Below are 18,137 nucleotides of genomic sequence, written 5' to 3'. Positions count from 1 at the left end.
ATAATGCTCCAAAGAGCTGCGCTGTAGAGGTCCAGACATCTGGAGTCCGCCTTCAGCCCTTTGTGATGTCTCAAGCTGTGATATTCACTTAGAGAATATCAGGCTCATCTTTTCCATTCACTGAGATGTGGGGCACGCCGAGTTAGCTCCACACAGAAGCAATGTAAAACACAGCCAGGCTGAGGCAAAGCCCTCCACACACACAGGTTATGTTCCAAATGGAACCCTATTCCCTATGTAGTGCACTATTTTTGACCAGGGCTCATAGGGTTTTGATAAAAAGTAGTGCACTGAGTAGAGAATAGGCTACCATTTGAGCGCAGGCACAGACTTAATGGAGACTTCCCTTTACCGTATCATCTGGAAACAGTCATTTGATGGTGGTGGTGACTCACAGCAACAGTTTGATGTTACACTTGGCTTTATCCCAAATCACACCCTATTGCCTTTATAGTGCACTACTTTTGATCAGGGCCCATCAAAAGTAGTGTCATATAGAGGGAATAGGGTGCCACTTGGGCCGTACACTGTCTAATGTTAGGCATGACGACAGACTAGTGTGATACTGTGGTGGGGGATGATGAGAGGTATGGGGACTCAAAATAGGTGCTTGGGGTGAGAACATTTCCGCCTACATTTTAGAGACATTTTAGAGACTGTTGCCCTTTCATTGTGGGCCACTTGCGATGACTTCAGGGTAATTGCTGGCCATCCGACCACAAAGGAACCACAAAGGAAATGTTTCAAAGACTTAGGACTTAAGAGAGTGTTGAAACCTGAAGCTTGCATGCATGTGTTACCTACCTTTGGCTTCTTAGGGCATTTTTTGTCCGATTCCTCTGTGAATGCCTTGTTTTTAGTACACTTGCACTTCTTTCTAAGTTTCTGTTTCAAGTAACCAAGTTTAATTATAACTCTGGAAAATACCCATAGCATGTGAACTGAGCAAGAATTTGCTTTGTGTGCCGTGCAGTTTATGGGTTTGTATGGATTGCAGTTTTAGTGGCATTGTGTCTCAGTCATCTGCACTTTAAAACAACAGTAGAGGACATCCAGTGCTCTTCTGAGAAGTTACTGTGTGCTTTCCATTAAGACTGTTATTATATAAATATAAATGTTCTGTTCCTCATGTGTTTATCACACACACATTCTTTTCAGTCATGTCCTTAAGGTTGTTTGGCATAAAGCATTTTAAGATTAGTGCCCAGAGTTTTTCCTAGTTGGGTCATGAAAAGGTCAGGAGCAACATCTGTCCCTCTCTATTATCCTTAGTAATATCCTCTCACATCATTTCAGCTTGTAAATAGAGGTGGCTGTATAGTCATGATTTAGAAGTGAGGTTTGTGTGGTTGTCTGACCTGTGATCAAGCACATGCATTAGGGTACATTCTGCTCTAACCAACTTTCAACATTGAGCATTCCTCAGTGTTTATGCAGGTTATTCTTGGCTAACTAGCGAGCAGCTTTTATCAATGCAGACTTTATGTAGACACCAATGTGTTCCATTGCTGGAGAATTTCAGGAGGAAATATTTGAGATTTATTCATCTCTCTGCATCCTCGGTGAGGAACAAACAGCATACTGTGGGCTCTTAGAAATTATACGGAACACATCTTGAAACAAGTTTATTCTTTGGTTCAAATTTGTGGGGTCAATTTTGAACATCTGTTGTTGAAACATCCATGTAAATACATCACCATAAAGGTGGTTAATTGAGGTTTATTAAAGTGATATAAAGTAAAGTAAGGTTTAATGGTGCTTCATCATAAAGGACTGGGGAACATTGCTCTTTTTTTTAAAGTTTAGATGAAAAAATCTTTACTGTAGTTAGTTGATTTATGTGATAACACACCTTGAAACAAAGCCTTGCCCAACTTTGATGTATGTACCTTCATTAGTTTTCACTTTTGTTTTGGAGGAATGTCCTATCATCCTGTTATATGAGCTGGGGCTGGGAAACTGGGAGTCTATGGCGAGGCAGGGGTTCTGTGCCAGAGCAGGTCTCTCCCCTTGTCGCTGGCTGGCTGGCTGGCTGGCTGGCTGGCTGGCTGGCTGGCTGGCTGGCTGGCTGGCAGGCAGGCAGGCAGGCAGGCAGGCAGGCAGGCAGGCAGGCAGGCAGGCACAGGCAGGCAGGCACAGGCAGGCAGGCAGGCACAGACAGGCAGGCAGGCAGGCAGGCAGGCAGGCAGGCGCAGGCAGGCAGGCAGGCAGGCAGGCAGGCAGGCCTGTCTGTCTGTCTGTCTGTCTGTCGGTCTCTTTTTCTCTCTCTCTTGCACGCATGCACGCGCACACACAAAGCAATAGTTTATTTTACCTTCCTCCTCTCAGTTTTTCCCCTTAGGCTTATAGATAGAATCCGCTGTAGAGGGAAATAGCGTCACTGGCCGCCCCACCACAGTTGTTATTGTTTTTGTTGCCAAGCGTCACACAGCATGGTACATTCTGCGCTTTTCTATCATGCGTGCAATGATGTCAAAGGGGAAAACTTCTGTGTTGTAAAATCACAAATGGAAGTGACTGCTTCACCATTAAGCATTCCAGCTTTACGGTCAAACCATCCATGTTCACCTCTATACTCTAGCCTTGTCATCATAGTAGGGTTCTATAAAGTGCAATGTAAAGCCTAATGGGAGGCACCATGAACTTGACTAATGTGGGGTTGAAAAAGTAATTTGATTTAATTTGAACAATTTAATTAACTTCTCACATAACTGATAGATTGTTTTCTGGTCATGTCACAACTGCAGATTAAAGTCCACACCCTGCAGGGGACAACATTCCTACATTATAACTCAACTGAATAGCATGTTTCATTTACCCTCTAGATATACACATTATATTATAAAGCCCTCAGTCTCTAACAACGCGTTGCTCTAACAACTTCAAGCCTCGGCAGAAGTGGTTTTTACAGTCATTGTGTGAGTTGGTGCCAGTTTGGCACAAACCATGAACGTCTCTGTCTCTAATTTATACATGCCACAGAATGATAGTTACGGAGATTTTCTGCCAAGTTAAACTAGTTTTTTCTGAAACTTAAATTCAACTAAAAAGAATAATAGCATTCTTTCTTTTAATAAACAAATAAGTTAAACTGTAGTTTTTCAGGATTTGTGAAGGTGTTGTGGAACATCTGTATCCACTTTGTCAAAAGGCTCTTTTAATGGCTTTTAAGGAGCAGAAACAAGTGGAACAGAGACATGAGGTACATGACATCATTCACTGCCACACTATAAACACTGTTTCAGGACAGAGATAATCATCCATTTGTGTTGTGGCTCAAAGAATTATCAGCACCCAAACAGTGCAGGCCTGGTGAGCACAGCACATGTGATATTGAAAAACAAGCCCAGGGAGGGAGTGGTCACTCTGTGGCAAACATGATATCAACAAACATCTTAGCAAACTTTATCCCAGGAAGTAACTTCAGCAAAATACTGTTGTGATGTTCGAGAAATGATTTCCCACTAGGCACAGACGCCTGTTCAATTACTATTTTTATTTGATTTACATTTGGTTGAGTGAGTTGTCAACTAATGTGAATTTAATATGAAATCAACAAAAACATTGACAATGACAATGGATTTAGTTTAAAAGTTGGGTGAAAAAATAACGATGACGACGTTTTGCATATCCAATCAGTTTTCCACGTTGATTTAACGTCATCACATTTTTTTTTAAATGAGGTGAAAACAATGTTGATGATACATTCAGTTTTATCCCATTGGTTTGTTCTCTCACTTGGAATTTCTATGTAATCCAGTTTGACTACTAGAATCTATGGGAATTTCTGTTAGAAGTGAATGTACTTCATGATTTCTATTGGAACCATATGCTGTAGGCTCCGTGGGCGTTGTTATTGCTGGCATTAGTACTGTGTTCTAGTAGAGGCTTGAGGTCACATTCTGGCCTGAGAGGATGAGAAGTATGTTCATTAAAGTCGGCACACTAAGTCACACCATTGTCAAATGCTCCGAACTGGCAACCACGTCATAAAGAGTATTGCGCCTGAGTACTGTCAGTGCAAGTGACACTTGAAATATGACTTATGCATTTATTTTTTTCATTGCAATGTCTTCTTGGTTTCAGTTGGTTTTGATATACATATTTTTGTTAATTTCTCAAGGGTAGCATCATTTGTTCATTTTAGAACTAATGCCCAGTACTCACTTTCTAGTGTATGATTCTGGGAATGGACTATTGTAGCCTACATAATAAACCTCACACATACGGGAATCATGAATGTTAGCCATTGTGGGGATATTTTTGCTGATGGCTGATTCTTCAGTCCTGTGGTCTATACATAAGATAGCTCATTGTTTGACATCAGACAATACGTTGACAGGCTCAACTTCAAATACAAGCCCGGAGGGTAAGAATGACCCACTGACTCCGGTCTCATTCCAAGAGACCTCTTTTAACTTGTTTAGCTGAATGACATAATCTCTTCACCTACCAATAGTAGGCCTACAAATGCACTGCATTGACTTCATGGAGCAGTCAGGGGCAGAAAGGTTATCTTTTATGGACATAAATGTGTAGGGATTCCTGTCTCATTAACATTCAAATTAAACATCAGTATATAGATATATAGCCATCATGGATGACCTACTTGATTCTGGATGACAGCAACAATGACATAATGCTGTTCCACTGCCTCAGTGTTTTCCATAAGAAGGTATCGGTTTACCACTTGTACCTATGTCTCCTTCTGGAGAAGTGGTCTCAGAGTGATTCAGGGCTTAGTTGAGACTGACAGAGGGCCCACCAGCTTCCTCTCCTCTGCTTCTCTCCTCAAAGATGCATCCCACTAATGGCTTTTCCATCTTCTGCACCTTCCTCCCCCTGCTGCCAATTTCTGGAATCCCCTTCCCCAGAGTGCATAGAAACAAGCCACTTATGTTAGAAGTATCTCACCGGCTGCTGCTGTGTTTCTACTTTTCTACCACACCACCGTCGCAATCAACAAGCATTTATTTTCCAGTCATTTGAACTAGACATCGATGCACGTGTAGTCCTGAACTCTAAACAAGAAATCAATAATTAGAAAGGGTTGGATGCCAAGTGACAAGGAGGGAATGGGGAGGTTGGTTTGCCATGTGAGTTTAAGTTGGTGAAACAAGTTCACTCCTCTCTTTCACATTAAAAGGGGGGTTCTTTCTGTATAAGTCTTTTAGGTTTAACTACAGCTGAGTGAATATTTCATCTGTACAAGTAAATCATGTATAGTGGCTTGAGAAAGCATTCACCCCCCTTGGCATTTTTCCTATTTTGTTGCCTTACAACCTGGAATTTAAATAGATTTTTGGGGGGGTTTGTATCATTTGATTTACACAACATGCCTACTACTTTGAAGATGCAATATATTTTTTATTGTGAAACAAACAAGACATAAGACAAAAAAACAGAAAACGTGAGCGTGCATAACTATTCACCCCCCCAAAGTCAATACTTTGTAGAGCCACCTTTTGCAGCAATTTCAACTGGAAGTCTCTTGGGGTATGCCTCTATAATCTTGGCACATCTAGCCACTGGGATTGTTGGCCATTCTTCAATGAAAAACTGCTCCTTCAAGTCGGATGGGTTCCGCTGGTGTACAGCAATCTTTAAATCATACCACAGATTCTCAATTGGATTGAGGTCTGGGCTTTGACTAGGCCATTCCAAGACATTTAAATGTTTCCCCTTAAACCCCTTGAGTGTTGCTTTAGTAGTATGCTTAGGGTCATTGTCCTGCTGGAAGGTGAACCTCTGTACCAGTCTCAAATCGCTGGAAGATTGAAACAGGTTTCCCTCAAGAATTTCCCTGTATTTACTGCCATCCATCATTCCTTCAATTCTGACCAGTTTCCCAGCACCTGCTGATGAAAAACATTCCCACAGCATGATGCTGCCACCACTATGCTTTACTGTGAGAATGGTGTTCTCAGGGTGATGAGAGGTGTTGGGTTTGCACCAGACATAGCGGTTTCCTTGATGGCCAAAAAGCTACATTTTAGTCTCATCTGACCAGAGTACCTTCTTCCATATGTTGGGCAGTCTCCCACATGCCTTTTGGCGAACACCAAGCGTGTTTGATTATTTTTTTCTTTGACTTCTTATGGGCAGGTGGGACGGTAGTGTCCCACCTGGCCAACATCCGGTGAAATTGCAGAGCGCGAAATTCAAACTACAGAATTATTAATATTTAACTTTCATAAAATCACAAGTGTCATACATCAAAATAAAGCTTAACTTCTTGTTAAGCCGCTGTGTCAGATTTCAAAAAGGCTTTACAGCGAAAGCACACCATGCGATTATCTGAAGACAGCGCCCCGCATACGAAAGTCAGAAATAGCGATTATAATAAATGCCTTACCTTTGATGATTTTCTTCTGTTGGTAGTCCAAAAGGTCCCAGATACATCCTTTTGTTCGATAATGTCCTTCTTTATATCCATAAAAACTCATTTTAGCTGGCGCGCTTCAGTCAATAATCCACCCAGTTTCCCTCCCTCAAAATGCATACAAAATGAATCCCAAACGTTACTAATAAACTTTTCCAAACAAGTCAAACAACATTTATAATCAAACCTTAGGTACCCTAATATGTAAATAAACACAATTTAAGACGGAGAATCGTTATTGTCTTTACCGGAGAAAAATACCAAAGAACGCGCTCTCTTCCACGAGCTTGGAAAAACTACAGCCAAAATGAGAGCCACCTAGAAAAACTACAATTTCTGACTCATTTTTCAAAACACCAGCATGACACTCTTTCTAAAGACTGTTGACATCTAGTGGAAGCCATAGGAACTGCAATCTGGGTGGATTTCACCTTATAATAAAAGTTACAGCCATTGAAAACAGTGGTAGGCTGAATATTTTTTTGGGGGGATGGTTTGTCCTCGTGGTTTCGCCTGCCATATCAGTTCTGTTATACTCACAGACATACTTGTAACAATTTTAGAAACTGTGTTTCTACTGCAATCCATACAAGTGTTTTCTATCCAAATCTACCATTATATGCATATCTTAGCTTCTGGGTCTGAGTAACAGGCAGTTTACTTTGGGCACGCTTTTCATCCGGACGTGAAAATACTGCCCCCTACCCAAGAGAGGTTAAGCAGTGGCTTTTTTCTGGCCACTCTTCCGTAATGCTGGGCTTTACGGCTTAAAGTAGTCCTCTGGATGGATACTCCAATCTCCGCTGTGGAGCTTTGCAGCTCCTTCAGGGTTATTTTTGGTCTCTTTGTTGCCACTCTGATTAATGCCCTCCTTGCCTGGTCCGTGAATTTTGATGGGCGGCCCTCTCTTGACAGGTTTGTTGTGGTGCCATATTCTTTCAATTTTTTAATAACGGATTTAATGGTGCTCTGTGGGATGTTCAAAGTTTCTGATATTTTTTTATAACTCAACCCTGATCTGTACTTCTCCACAACTTTATCCCTGACCTGTTTGGAGAGTTCATTGGTCTTCATGGTGTCTCTTGCTTGGTGGTGTTTGCAGACTCTGGGGCCTTTTAGAGATTATATATTCTCACCATTACAATAACAGGGGAGGTTAGCATTTTTTTGTTGGGGGGGATGGTATTTGTGCGTCTATAAATTTCTCACGATTCATTACTCACGATTCATTCAGGATTATTCATATAGCATGCAGATTTATGTAGAAGTGTTGAGAAACAATCTATTTTTTTTATGTCTAAAAGTACTCTAGAGCTCTTTTTACTTGCAAACAATAAAGATGGATTGCCATCCTGCACCTAGGGGTCCCCCCCACCCAGGTTGCATTACCCTGCTGAGACCCCAGTTACCATCAGATCCTGCTCAGATGAGGCATGACAAATAATTAGCTTGGTGTACATTTATATATTATATTATCCAAGAATATAATCAATGTTTCAATAATTGAAATAACCATTATTCCCAGTTCCCAGATACCAGACTGTAGTCTACCCATCAACTCAAGATGGAACTTTGTATCCATTCACTGGTTGTTATAACATACTGTAAAACTCCCCAGAGCTCTGTAGACTGCCCTTCCCTGACTGGCTAACTCTGCTGGGACACCTGTCACTATTTGATCATGTTAAGGCATGATGAGCATACTGTTTTGTAGCAACTGTGCATCATGACAGAGAAGTCTGTAGAGTTGTTTACACCATGTCAGTGTGAAAAGTAGGGAACTATCTATGGAAACTGACCAATCAATAACGTTGCATTGCTATATTGAAAACAAAATCACATTGTGCTATCAAAAAACGTCAGAATATTGGTCTTCAATCGTTTGGCCGCTGTTTTCATCGTTTGATTCAGGTCTAGACTAGTGTAATTGTTGCAAAAAGAATAGCTAAAGTTAGTGATCTAGCTGACTAGCTTTCTAACGTTAGCCAACTTCTGGCTAGCGCTAATGGTTTGTCAACTGGCGAAAACTAGCCAAGTTAATTTAATTCTGTTGAAACAGGACAAAACAAAGGCTACAAAACATTTCCATACACCTGTTATATTCGGCGCATGTGACAAATAAAATGTGATTTGTTAGATTCTGCTACCTGACAGAAAACTAGAGGCTAGAGCTGAACTGGCTGTGGTAGCTACTAGCTAGCTAGCTAGTTCATTCACTTCAGACAGAACTTCAGTTCAGAGGGGATGAAACATTTATCTAATGCATTAGCTAACATTTCATGTCAGTTACATTACATATTCAACATTGTGAATAAATACATTTCTTCCCCTGTTAAGTTAAACAGCAGTTACCTTGTCAGCTACATAAATGAAATAAAGAATAGCCAGTTTCTGCTCTGCTTGCTTTTACAACTCTGAGAAAAAGCACAACACACACAGACAACAGCTGCCTTTGTGTCCGCACGGTCCTAAATTCAGGTGGTTGATACCGCCAAACAACCTACCCAACCTCTCTGAGGCGTCCGAATGATCCTAAAGCACACAATGCTGCTTTTTGTATCACAGTGCATTGATTAATAAACTGGGGGAGACAAAAATGCAATTTCAGAATGTGGGGGAATCATGTCCCTCCTGTCCCCAGTGAAAGTTGTCCCCCTGGTTTTGGAGGAGTTGATAAGTAAAAATCATGTGTGTTGATTGCAAAGACCCTGCTTGCAGCCAGGTCTACATTTTGGGGATCTTGCTCTGAATGGCATTTTTTCACCATTAAGAATAAGATGAACACATTATTGCTGAAAGACCGTGTTATGATGTAAGAAACACACAACTGTAGCACACCCAGTTTCATTTGGTCTTTATTGTGCAGACTTTTTAAAATCAAAGTACACTACAGTATTCTACTAGAGATCCTAAATACAGACAAGGTCACTATCACCACAGTTCTCTAAATGATCATGTCCCAGGGTTTGAACCCCCCCAGATAGCTCAACATGCTGGATCTCATCCTTCCACTCGCTGGTTAATGTGATCATCTGCGGATAAAAATAGTTAAATAAGAGCAGACTGAACATTTACAGTTTCTCTGTGGTTCGCTTTCATCCTGTGGACTGATGTATGATGCCATTTCAGGAAAATGTTTGGAGGTCTAACTGTCTCTGTCCGAAATGGCACCCTAATCCCTATATAATGCACCTTTTTTTGTTCAGACCCCTATGGGCTATAGGGTGCAATTTGAGACAAAGCCACTGACTTCAGGTCTGACAGGACAGGACAGGGGCTGGGTTTGATATGTGTCTCAGCCAGCCCATCCACCAGCACATCTGCTGAGACAAGCAAATATCTATCCGCCAGTTCTCATCTTGCCTCCTCTCTTCTCCCATGGCCTGCACTGTCACGTAGCACAGGAATGTGGGCTGGGTCTTTAGGAGAAAGGCTGTTTGTTCAAACCCCATCAGGCTTCACAGAGGAAGGTCTCCACATTACTTTTTGGACAAAGACAGACATGTAGACAGATGGATAGACTCATTGCCTTTGAAATTATTTGGTATTGATCAGATAATTCTTTCAGGAGATGAGATAACAGCCCAGGCAAGTCAGCATGTCAATTCCACCACAGACGGTTCAGCAAGTTCAACAATATTCTTGTGATATTACAGTAAATTAAGTATCTGGATTTTCACGACTAGGATCAAAAAGTAAATCTTGCATAATGCTCCGAAAGTGTTTAATAAACTTTTGATCCTAAACTGGATCTTCGTCACCTACCAGCTTCTGTCCAGTGACACCCTTTAACCTTTCTGATCTCCCCATCCCGGATCCGGGTTCGTGAATACAGACTCAAGCTCATTACCATAACGCAACGTTAACTATTCATGAAAATCGCAAATGAAATGAAATAAATATGCTAGCTCTCAAGCTTAGCCTTTTGTTAACAACACTGTCATCTCAGATTTTCAAAATATGCTTCTCAACCATTGCAAAACAAGCATTTGTGTAACAGTATTGATGGCTAACGTAGCATTTAGCATTAGCATTCAGCTGGCAACATTTACACAAAAAAACAGAAAAGCATTCAAAAAAATCATTTACCTTTGAAGAACTTCAGATGTTTTCAATGAGGAGACTCTCAGATAGCAAATGTTCAGTTTTTCCTGAAAGATTATTTGTTTAGGACAAATCGCTCCGTTTTCTGCGTCACGTTTAGCTATGAAAAAACCCCTGTATCCAGGATTGTGTAAATCTATCAGCAAGCTCATTAGCATAACACAACGTTAACTATTTATGAAAATCGCAAATGAAATGAAATAAATATGCCATCTCTCAAGCTTAGCCTTTTGTAAACAACACTGTCATCTCAGATTTTCAAAATATGCTTCTCAACCATAGGAAAACAATAATTTGTGTAAAAGTAGCTAGCTAGAGTTAGCATTTCGCGTTAGCATTTAGCGTTAGCATTAGCGTTAGCATCCAGCACGCAACATTAACAAAAACATAAAAGCCTTCAAATAAAATCATTTACCTTTGAAGAACTTCTGATGTTTTCAATGAGGATACTCTCAGTTAGATAGCAGATGCTCAGTTTTTCCAAAAAGATTCCTTGTGTATTAGAAATAGCTCCGTTTTATACATCACATTTGGCTACCAAAAAAAATCCATAAATTCAGTCCTCAAAACGCAAACTTTTTTCCAAATTAACTCCATAATATCGGCTGAAAACATGGCAAACGTTGTTTAGAATCAATCATCAAGGTGTTTTTCACATATCTCTTCATTGATACATCGTTCTTGGACACATGCTTTCTCCCCTGAATCAAATGGTAAAGTACAAGCAGCTGGCAATTGCGCACCGAATTCGACGCAGGACACCAGGCGGACACTTGGAAAATGTAGTCTCTTATGGTCAATCTTCCAATGATATGCCTACAAATACGTCACAATGCTGCTAAGACCTTGGGCGAACGACAGAAAGTGTAGGCTCATTCGTTGCGCAATCACAGCCATATAAGGAGAGAATGGAAAACAGAGCTTCAGAAATTCTGCTAATTCCTGGGTGATGCATCATCTTGGTTTCGCCTGTAGAATGAGTTCTGGGGCACTTACAGACAAAATCTTTGCAGATTCTGAAACTTCAGAGTGTTTTCTTTCCAAAACTGTCAAGAATATGCATAGTCGAGCATCTTTTCGTGACAAAATATCGCGCTTAAAACGGGAACGTTTTTTATCCAAAAATGAAATAGCGCCCCTAGAGCTCTAACTGGTTAAAACATGACTAGAAAGTGTTGTATGAGTTGCCATGGTCACTCCTTTGATATCCTTGTTCAAAACCCAAGCAGTTGTAGCACAGCTGGGTCTGGCCTGTGATTCACTAGGTGATAGGATTGTAAAAATGTTTGGGTAAGCTGGAGAGGCTTTACAAGGGAATGCAATGTTGTGGGGTTGGTGCCGGAGGGTGAGTGCCTTACATTCATTATATGGCTATATAACAAGGGCAAACTGTCAAAATGCAGACACATTTGGAGCGATTATTTGCAGATAAATAAGGAAGAGAGCAGTGAGGAAGAGAGGACCATAGAGGACCGCAGAGGAAGAGATGACTTGGCCTATTCATGTGAAATGAATCATACCACATTTTTCTTCACAGAGTTTAAACATTCAAGTGGAGGATGTGCGTATCCGGGCCATTCTGTCGTCGTACCGCAAGCGTGTCCCTGTGACAGAGGGCTACGTGGAGGTGAAGGACGGTGGGAAATGGAAGCAGATCTGTGATGCGGAGTGGACGAAGCACAACAGCAGAGTTATCTGTGGCATGTTCGGTTTCCCCGGAGAGAGGAAGTACAATGCCAGAGTCTACAAGTGAGTGAGGGATGGGTCTTTGTTTAACTGAATCCTCTTGGTCCTCTATGGGAATTAAGGCCACAATGCGCTCCTGCCATTCTTTGATGAAATGGATGAGAGTGTAGAAAGGAATACTATATGTGTCTCTATGGATGGGCAGTGGCAGCAGCAGGTTCCATTTTACTGGAGTGTTATGGAGCAGGACTACTGTAAACATAAGTAAGTAAGCCGTGTCCATGCCAGAATGGCACATAGACTCCTACCCTATCTCCTGTTTCTGTAGTGTGAAGCAGCTGGATGTACAAGTACACCCCCTGGACAGGACACTACTGTACATCAGAGGAGGCTGGTAGGAGTAGCTATAGGAGGATGGGCTCATTGTAATGGCTGGAATGGAACAAATGGAATCGTATTAAACATATCAAACATATGGAAACCACATGCTTGACTTCCATTTAATCCATTCCAGCCAATACAATGAGCCCTTCCTCTTAAAGCTCCTCCCACCAGCCTCCTCTGCTGTACATATTCTTATTATGTCAACTTGTTTGGTTTGGTCAGGCACAGCCCTTTATTCATCTTCAGATGTATTAAGCCTGCGGAGGCGATGTACCATGGACAGTTACTCTCCCAGGCCCAGGGCAACAAGCCGTTGACAGACCCATACCTTATCTCAGTCAAGATTCATTCTTGGTACACATTACACAGACACCTTGACTCTTAAACACTGGAGAGGGATGTCAACTCAGAGTACTCCCATGGTGAAAACTATGAACCTATGTGGTTACTTTTTAACCCCACTATGCTACTGAAAGTTCAGGCTGTTATTCAACAGACTGACAACTCACCAGAACTTTGAGCTTCTTACCCTACCGTGGTGGATAAATCTTTTAGATCTTTGCTGTTTGACTTATATATTGCATACAGAACATATTTGCCCTAATACAGAGCAATAATGCTGAATTCTACAGAAACGTTATTTATTCTGCTTCACATCAAACACTCTCATAGAACTTAAGTAACCCCTCCCCCCTTCGTATGTATATATCCAGGATCAGTGCATTCCTTAAAGTAGTTGTAATCCGGTACTGACTGGGCTGGGGAAGGATCTAACTCTTATTTACACGTGGAAACCTGCAGAGGAATAGCCAGCAGTTAATTAATCACTTCAAACCTTGAGACCTTGTCTCTAGCTCTGAAGCCATCCTTGAATTTACTGTCTCATTCAGGGCAGAGAGGGAGAGAAGGTTCCTCTGCTTAGGTAACCACAGTACAGCAGCACCCTACTTTCCATCTACGTGACTGCCGGCATGCAACCGCTTGAAACTTATGAAACGTGCAGAATGTGTTTTTATAGTCTGCCGTTTGGTCCAGGCGGCGGCAGACAGCCAAGTTCTACAGTTCTTTCATAATCCAAACTTGGTCTCTGTTCAAATGCCTCTGTTGGCCCGCTTAGCATATTCCAAATTATTTGGAGAGCATAGGATTTAGTAGACGTCATCTGTGCTTTTCAATGGTTTATGTGTGCTGTGGTATGTAATCATTTCAAAAGCAAATTTTTGGTAGCACGTGCAAACTTTCAAGCTGATGAAAAGTAACAATAGATCACTGATCCAATTGCCTAATGTGACTTATGTAATATGTTTTGAGTTTACAGCTCCTACCGCTCTTACCATGTTCAGTTTTTACTTGGTTGAACCTTCACAGCTGCTGCTTGAACACATTTGAACAGATCAAGATGCTTTTTCCCCTGAGTTCTATTTATCCATCCTTCACTCACAACTTCTGTATGTCCCCCCGCAGACTCAGAGGCTTAGAACGCAGGCTTTGGATGGGTTCCGGACAGTGATCCGCAATGTTCTTTTATCCAGGTTCCAAATGGAAAACAAATGCTGTGTGTGTGTCTCCTCCCGTTCTCTTTAATCTGCTTTCATGTACACCTCTAAGACATGTGATGAAGAGACAGGACAAGGACAGGCTGTGCTGCCATAAACGTTCATTAAACACGTTGGTTGTCTCACCATTGAAAAGTAAAGGAATTAATTAACATCCCTGCATGCCTGGAAGACCTCAATCACCTGTTGTTCACATCACAGACTAAACAGGCACACCTGTAGCCTAATACTGAACCCTTTGTTATCGGACTAGCGCTGTTATTTTTATTTTTTATTTTATTTCACCTTTATTTAACCAGGTAGGCCAGTGGAGAACAAGTTCCCATTTACAACTGCGACCTGGCCAAGATAAAGCAAAGCAGTGTGACACAAACAACAACACATGGAATAAACAAACATACAGTCAATAAGACAATAGAAAAGTATATATACAGTGTGTGCAAATGAGGTAAGGGAGGTAACGCAATAAATAGGCCATAGTGGCAAAATAATTACAATTTAGCAATTAAACACTGGAGTTGTTCAGAAGATGAATGTGCAAGTAGAGATACTGGGGTGCGAAGGAGCAAAAAAATTATAATAATAGTATGGGGATGAGGTAGTTGGAAGGGCTATTTACAGATGGGCTATGTACAGGTGCAGTGATATGTGAGCTGGTGCTTAAAGTTAGATAGAGAGATATGAGTCTTTAGCAGTATTTAGCAACAAGTTGACTACATACAGTTAATGCTGTATGTACGGTAGGTGTTAGGGAAAACGGGATAGCAGCCTTGTGTAAATATTGAATGAAATGTCTGTCTAAAATGTGTTATTATTTGACTACTTTATGTTTTCCCTGTGTTCTCAGGATGTTTGCTCGCAGGAGAAAGCCCAATTATTGGGACTACTCAGTCAACTGCACTGGAAATGAGGCGCACCTGTCGAGCTGCAAGCTGGGCCATGCCGTGGCAGCGAAGGCCAACAGCACATGTGGAGGGGGCACACCTGTGGTTGTCAGCTGTGTGCCAGGAAGAGCCTTCTCCCCAACCCCCATGACTGGCTTCAGAAAGGCCTTCAGGCAGGAGGTAGGCACCATGGACTCATTAAACCAATGCATTCTGTCCATATAAATATAATCAATAGAGCAGATATAGCCAGATCTATTGACTTGAATGGGAATGCATGTTCTAGTGATTCTATTTCTATGATTCTGTCACCCTCTTTGGAATTGGACTGATTTATGTTGTGCCACTGCCTGGTTATGGCAAATAAAACATAGGTAGGGGAAAACAGTACCAGTCAAAAGTTTGGACACACCTACTCATTCAAGGGTTTTATTTTCTTTTGATTATTTTCTACATTGTAGAATAATAGTGAAGACATCAAACTATGAAATAAAACATATGGAATCATGTAGTAACCAAAAGTGTTAACCAAATAGTAGCCACTCTTTGCCTTGATGACAGCTTTGCACACACTTGGCATTCTCTCAACCAGCTTCATGAGGTAATCACTTTTAACAGATGTGCCTTGTTAAAAGTTAATTTGTGGAATTTCTTAACTTCTTAATGCATTTGAGCCAATCAGTTGTGTTGTGACAAGGTAGGGGTGGTATACAGAAGATAACCCTATTTGGTAAAAGACCAAGTCCATATTATAGCAAGAACAGCTCAAATAAGCAAAGAGAAACGACAGTCCATAATTACTTTAAGACATGAAGGTCAGTCAATATGGAAAAGTTCAAGTTCAAGTTTCTTCAAGTGCAGTCGCAAAACCATCAAGCGCTATGATGAAACTGGCTCTCATGAGGACAGCCACAGGAAAGGAAGACCCAGAGTTACCTCTGCTGCAGAGGATAAGTTCATTAGAGTTACCAGCCTCAGAAATTGCAGCCCAAATAAATACTTCATAGAGTTCAAGTAACAAACACATCTCAACATCAGCTGTTCAGAGGAGACTGCGTGAATCAGGCCTTCATGGTCAAATTGCAGCAAAGAAACCACTACTAAAGGACACCAATAATAAGAAGAGACTTGCTTGGGCCAAGAAACACGAGCAATGGACATTAGACTGGTAGAAATCTGTCCTTTGGTCTGATGAGTCCAAATTTTAGATTTTTGGTGCCAACCGCCATGGCTTTGTGAGACTCAGAGTAGGTTAACGGATGATCTCCGCATCTGTGGTTCCCACCGTGAAGCATGGAGGAGGAAGTGTGGGGGTGTTTTTCTGGTGATACTGTTAGTGATTTTTTTTAGAATTCAAGGCACACTTAATTGATGGAGATCTGCATCAGATGACCTGGCCTTCACAATCACCTGGCCCCAACCCAATTGAGATGGTTTGACATGAGTTGGACCACAGAATGAAGGACAAGCAGCCAACAAGTGCTCAGCATATGTGGCAACTCCTTCAAGCCTGTTGGAAAAGCATTCCAGGTGAAGCTGGTTGAGAGTTTAACACTTTTTTGGTTACTAATGTTTACATGATTCCATATGTGTTATTTTGATGTCTTTACTATTTTTCTACAATGTAGAAAATTGTAAAAAAATAAATAAAGAAAACCCCTTTGATGAGTAGGTGTGTCCAAACTGTTGACTGGTACTGTAGCTGTGGGGGTTTAACTACATACTGTAAAACTGAGTGGGCTATTTTATCTCTGATCTGATGAATCCTGTGGGAGATCGATAGACAATGGGGTTTTCTGAGATGCGTTACTGTTACTCTGACACTCAATGCTTTGTGAAGCCCATCTGCAGATGTTTTGAATATTAGTATAAGTGATTCATCATGGACTCAAGATCTGTGGGTAGTAGATAATTCATGCTCGTCCATGCAAACATCTTGTGGGAATCTGCACTAACACATATTTTCTCTGGCTGTGATCTAATCCTTTATTTCACCCTCTCCCCCTCCTCTATTTCACCCTCTCTCTCTTCTATTTCACCCTTTCTCTTCTATTTCACCCTCTCTGTCTCTCTCCTCTATTGCACCCTCTCTCTCCTCTATTTCACCCTCTCTGTCTCTCTCCTCTATTGCACCCTCTCTCTCCTCTATTTCACCCTCTCTCTCTCTCTCTCTCTCTCTCTCTCTCATTTCTCTCTCTCTCTCTCTCATTTCTCTCTCATTTCTCTCATGTCCTCTAAGCATACAGTAGAGGACATGTGCAGACAGCAGACACTGTCCCTCATCTTATGGCAGGCAGCAATGTAGTGCGCTGCCAACCCACAGCTCTCTGCATCCTCCCTCAACAGGACAGGTAGCTTATTCTCATCAGAGAGGTCTTTGAAACCTTGAATAATGGGGAAATGTCACACTAATTGATTGACATGTTTTACATTTAGTCAGGAGATGCAGCTCTGTCTCAGGTTCTGCTGTTGTGCAGTGGTGCTGTTGGGCAGGGGTTGCACAGCCTTTCCTCTACAGGGAGCCAGGTTTTCCTGTGTCTACCTTTCTCAATGGCAAGGTTGTGCTGTGCTGTGCTGTGCTGTGCTCTCTTTCTCTCTCTCTCTCTCTCTCTCTCTCTCAGTCTCTCATTTCACTCGCTCTCATTTCTCTCTCTCTCTCTCTCTCTCTCTCTCTCTCTCTCTCTCTCTCTCTCTCATTTCACCCTCTTTCTCCACCCACCATTTTACCTTCTCTCTCTCTTTCCTCTATTTCACCCTTTCTCCCACCTCTATTTTGCACAGCAAGTGCTGTAGTGTAGGCCTGCCTGCCTCCCTGCTCTCTTCAACAGTGAAGAGGCCACTCCAGGATGCTGGCCATCTAGGCAGAGCTGCAAAGAAAAAGCCATATCTCAGACTGGCCAATAAAAACAAAAGATTAACATGGGCAAAAGAACACAGACACTTGACACAGGAACTCTGCCTAGAAGGCCAGCATCCCAGAGTCGCCTCTTCACTGTTGACGTCGAGACTGGTGTTTTGCGGTTACTATTTAATGAAGCTGCCAGTTGAGGACTTGTGAGGCGTCTGTTTCTCAAACTAGACACTCTAATGTACTTGTCCTCTTGCTCGGTTGAGCACCGGGGCCTCCCACTCCTCTTTCTA

The 18,137-nt window shown here is 41.7% G+C and overlaps 1 protein-coding gene across 1 annotated transcript in view; it reads left to right on the top strand.

Moving 5' to 3' along the window:
• Positions 1–18,137, top strand: part of LOC110536278 (lysyl oxidase homolog 2B) — a 52,530-nt gene that overhangs the window by 15,638 nt on the left and 18,755 nt on the right. Inside the window, exons 4-5 of the mRNA XM_021621975.2 lie at positions 12,024–12,235; positions 14,960–15,176. Coding sequence (XP_021477650.1) covers positions 12,024–12,235; positions 14,960–15,176 — 429 coding nt within the window. The remainder of the gene's footprint in view (positions 1–12,023; positions 12,236–14,959; positions 15,177–18,137) is intronic.

This window comes from Oncorhynchus mykiss, chromosome 11, assembly GCF_013265735.2.
Source record: "Oncorhynchus mykiss isolate Arlee chromosome 11, USDA_OmykA_1.1, whole genome shotgun sequence".
Lineage (NCBI taxonomy): Eukaryota > Metazoa > Chordata > Actinopteri > Salmoniformes > Salmonidae > Oncorhynchus > Oncorhynchus mykiss.
Note: the sequence above shows the minus strand (reverse complement) of the source record. Positions and strands in the feature narration are given on the sequence as shown.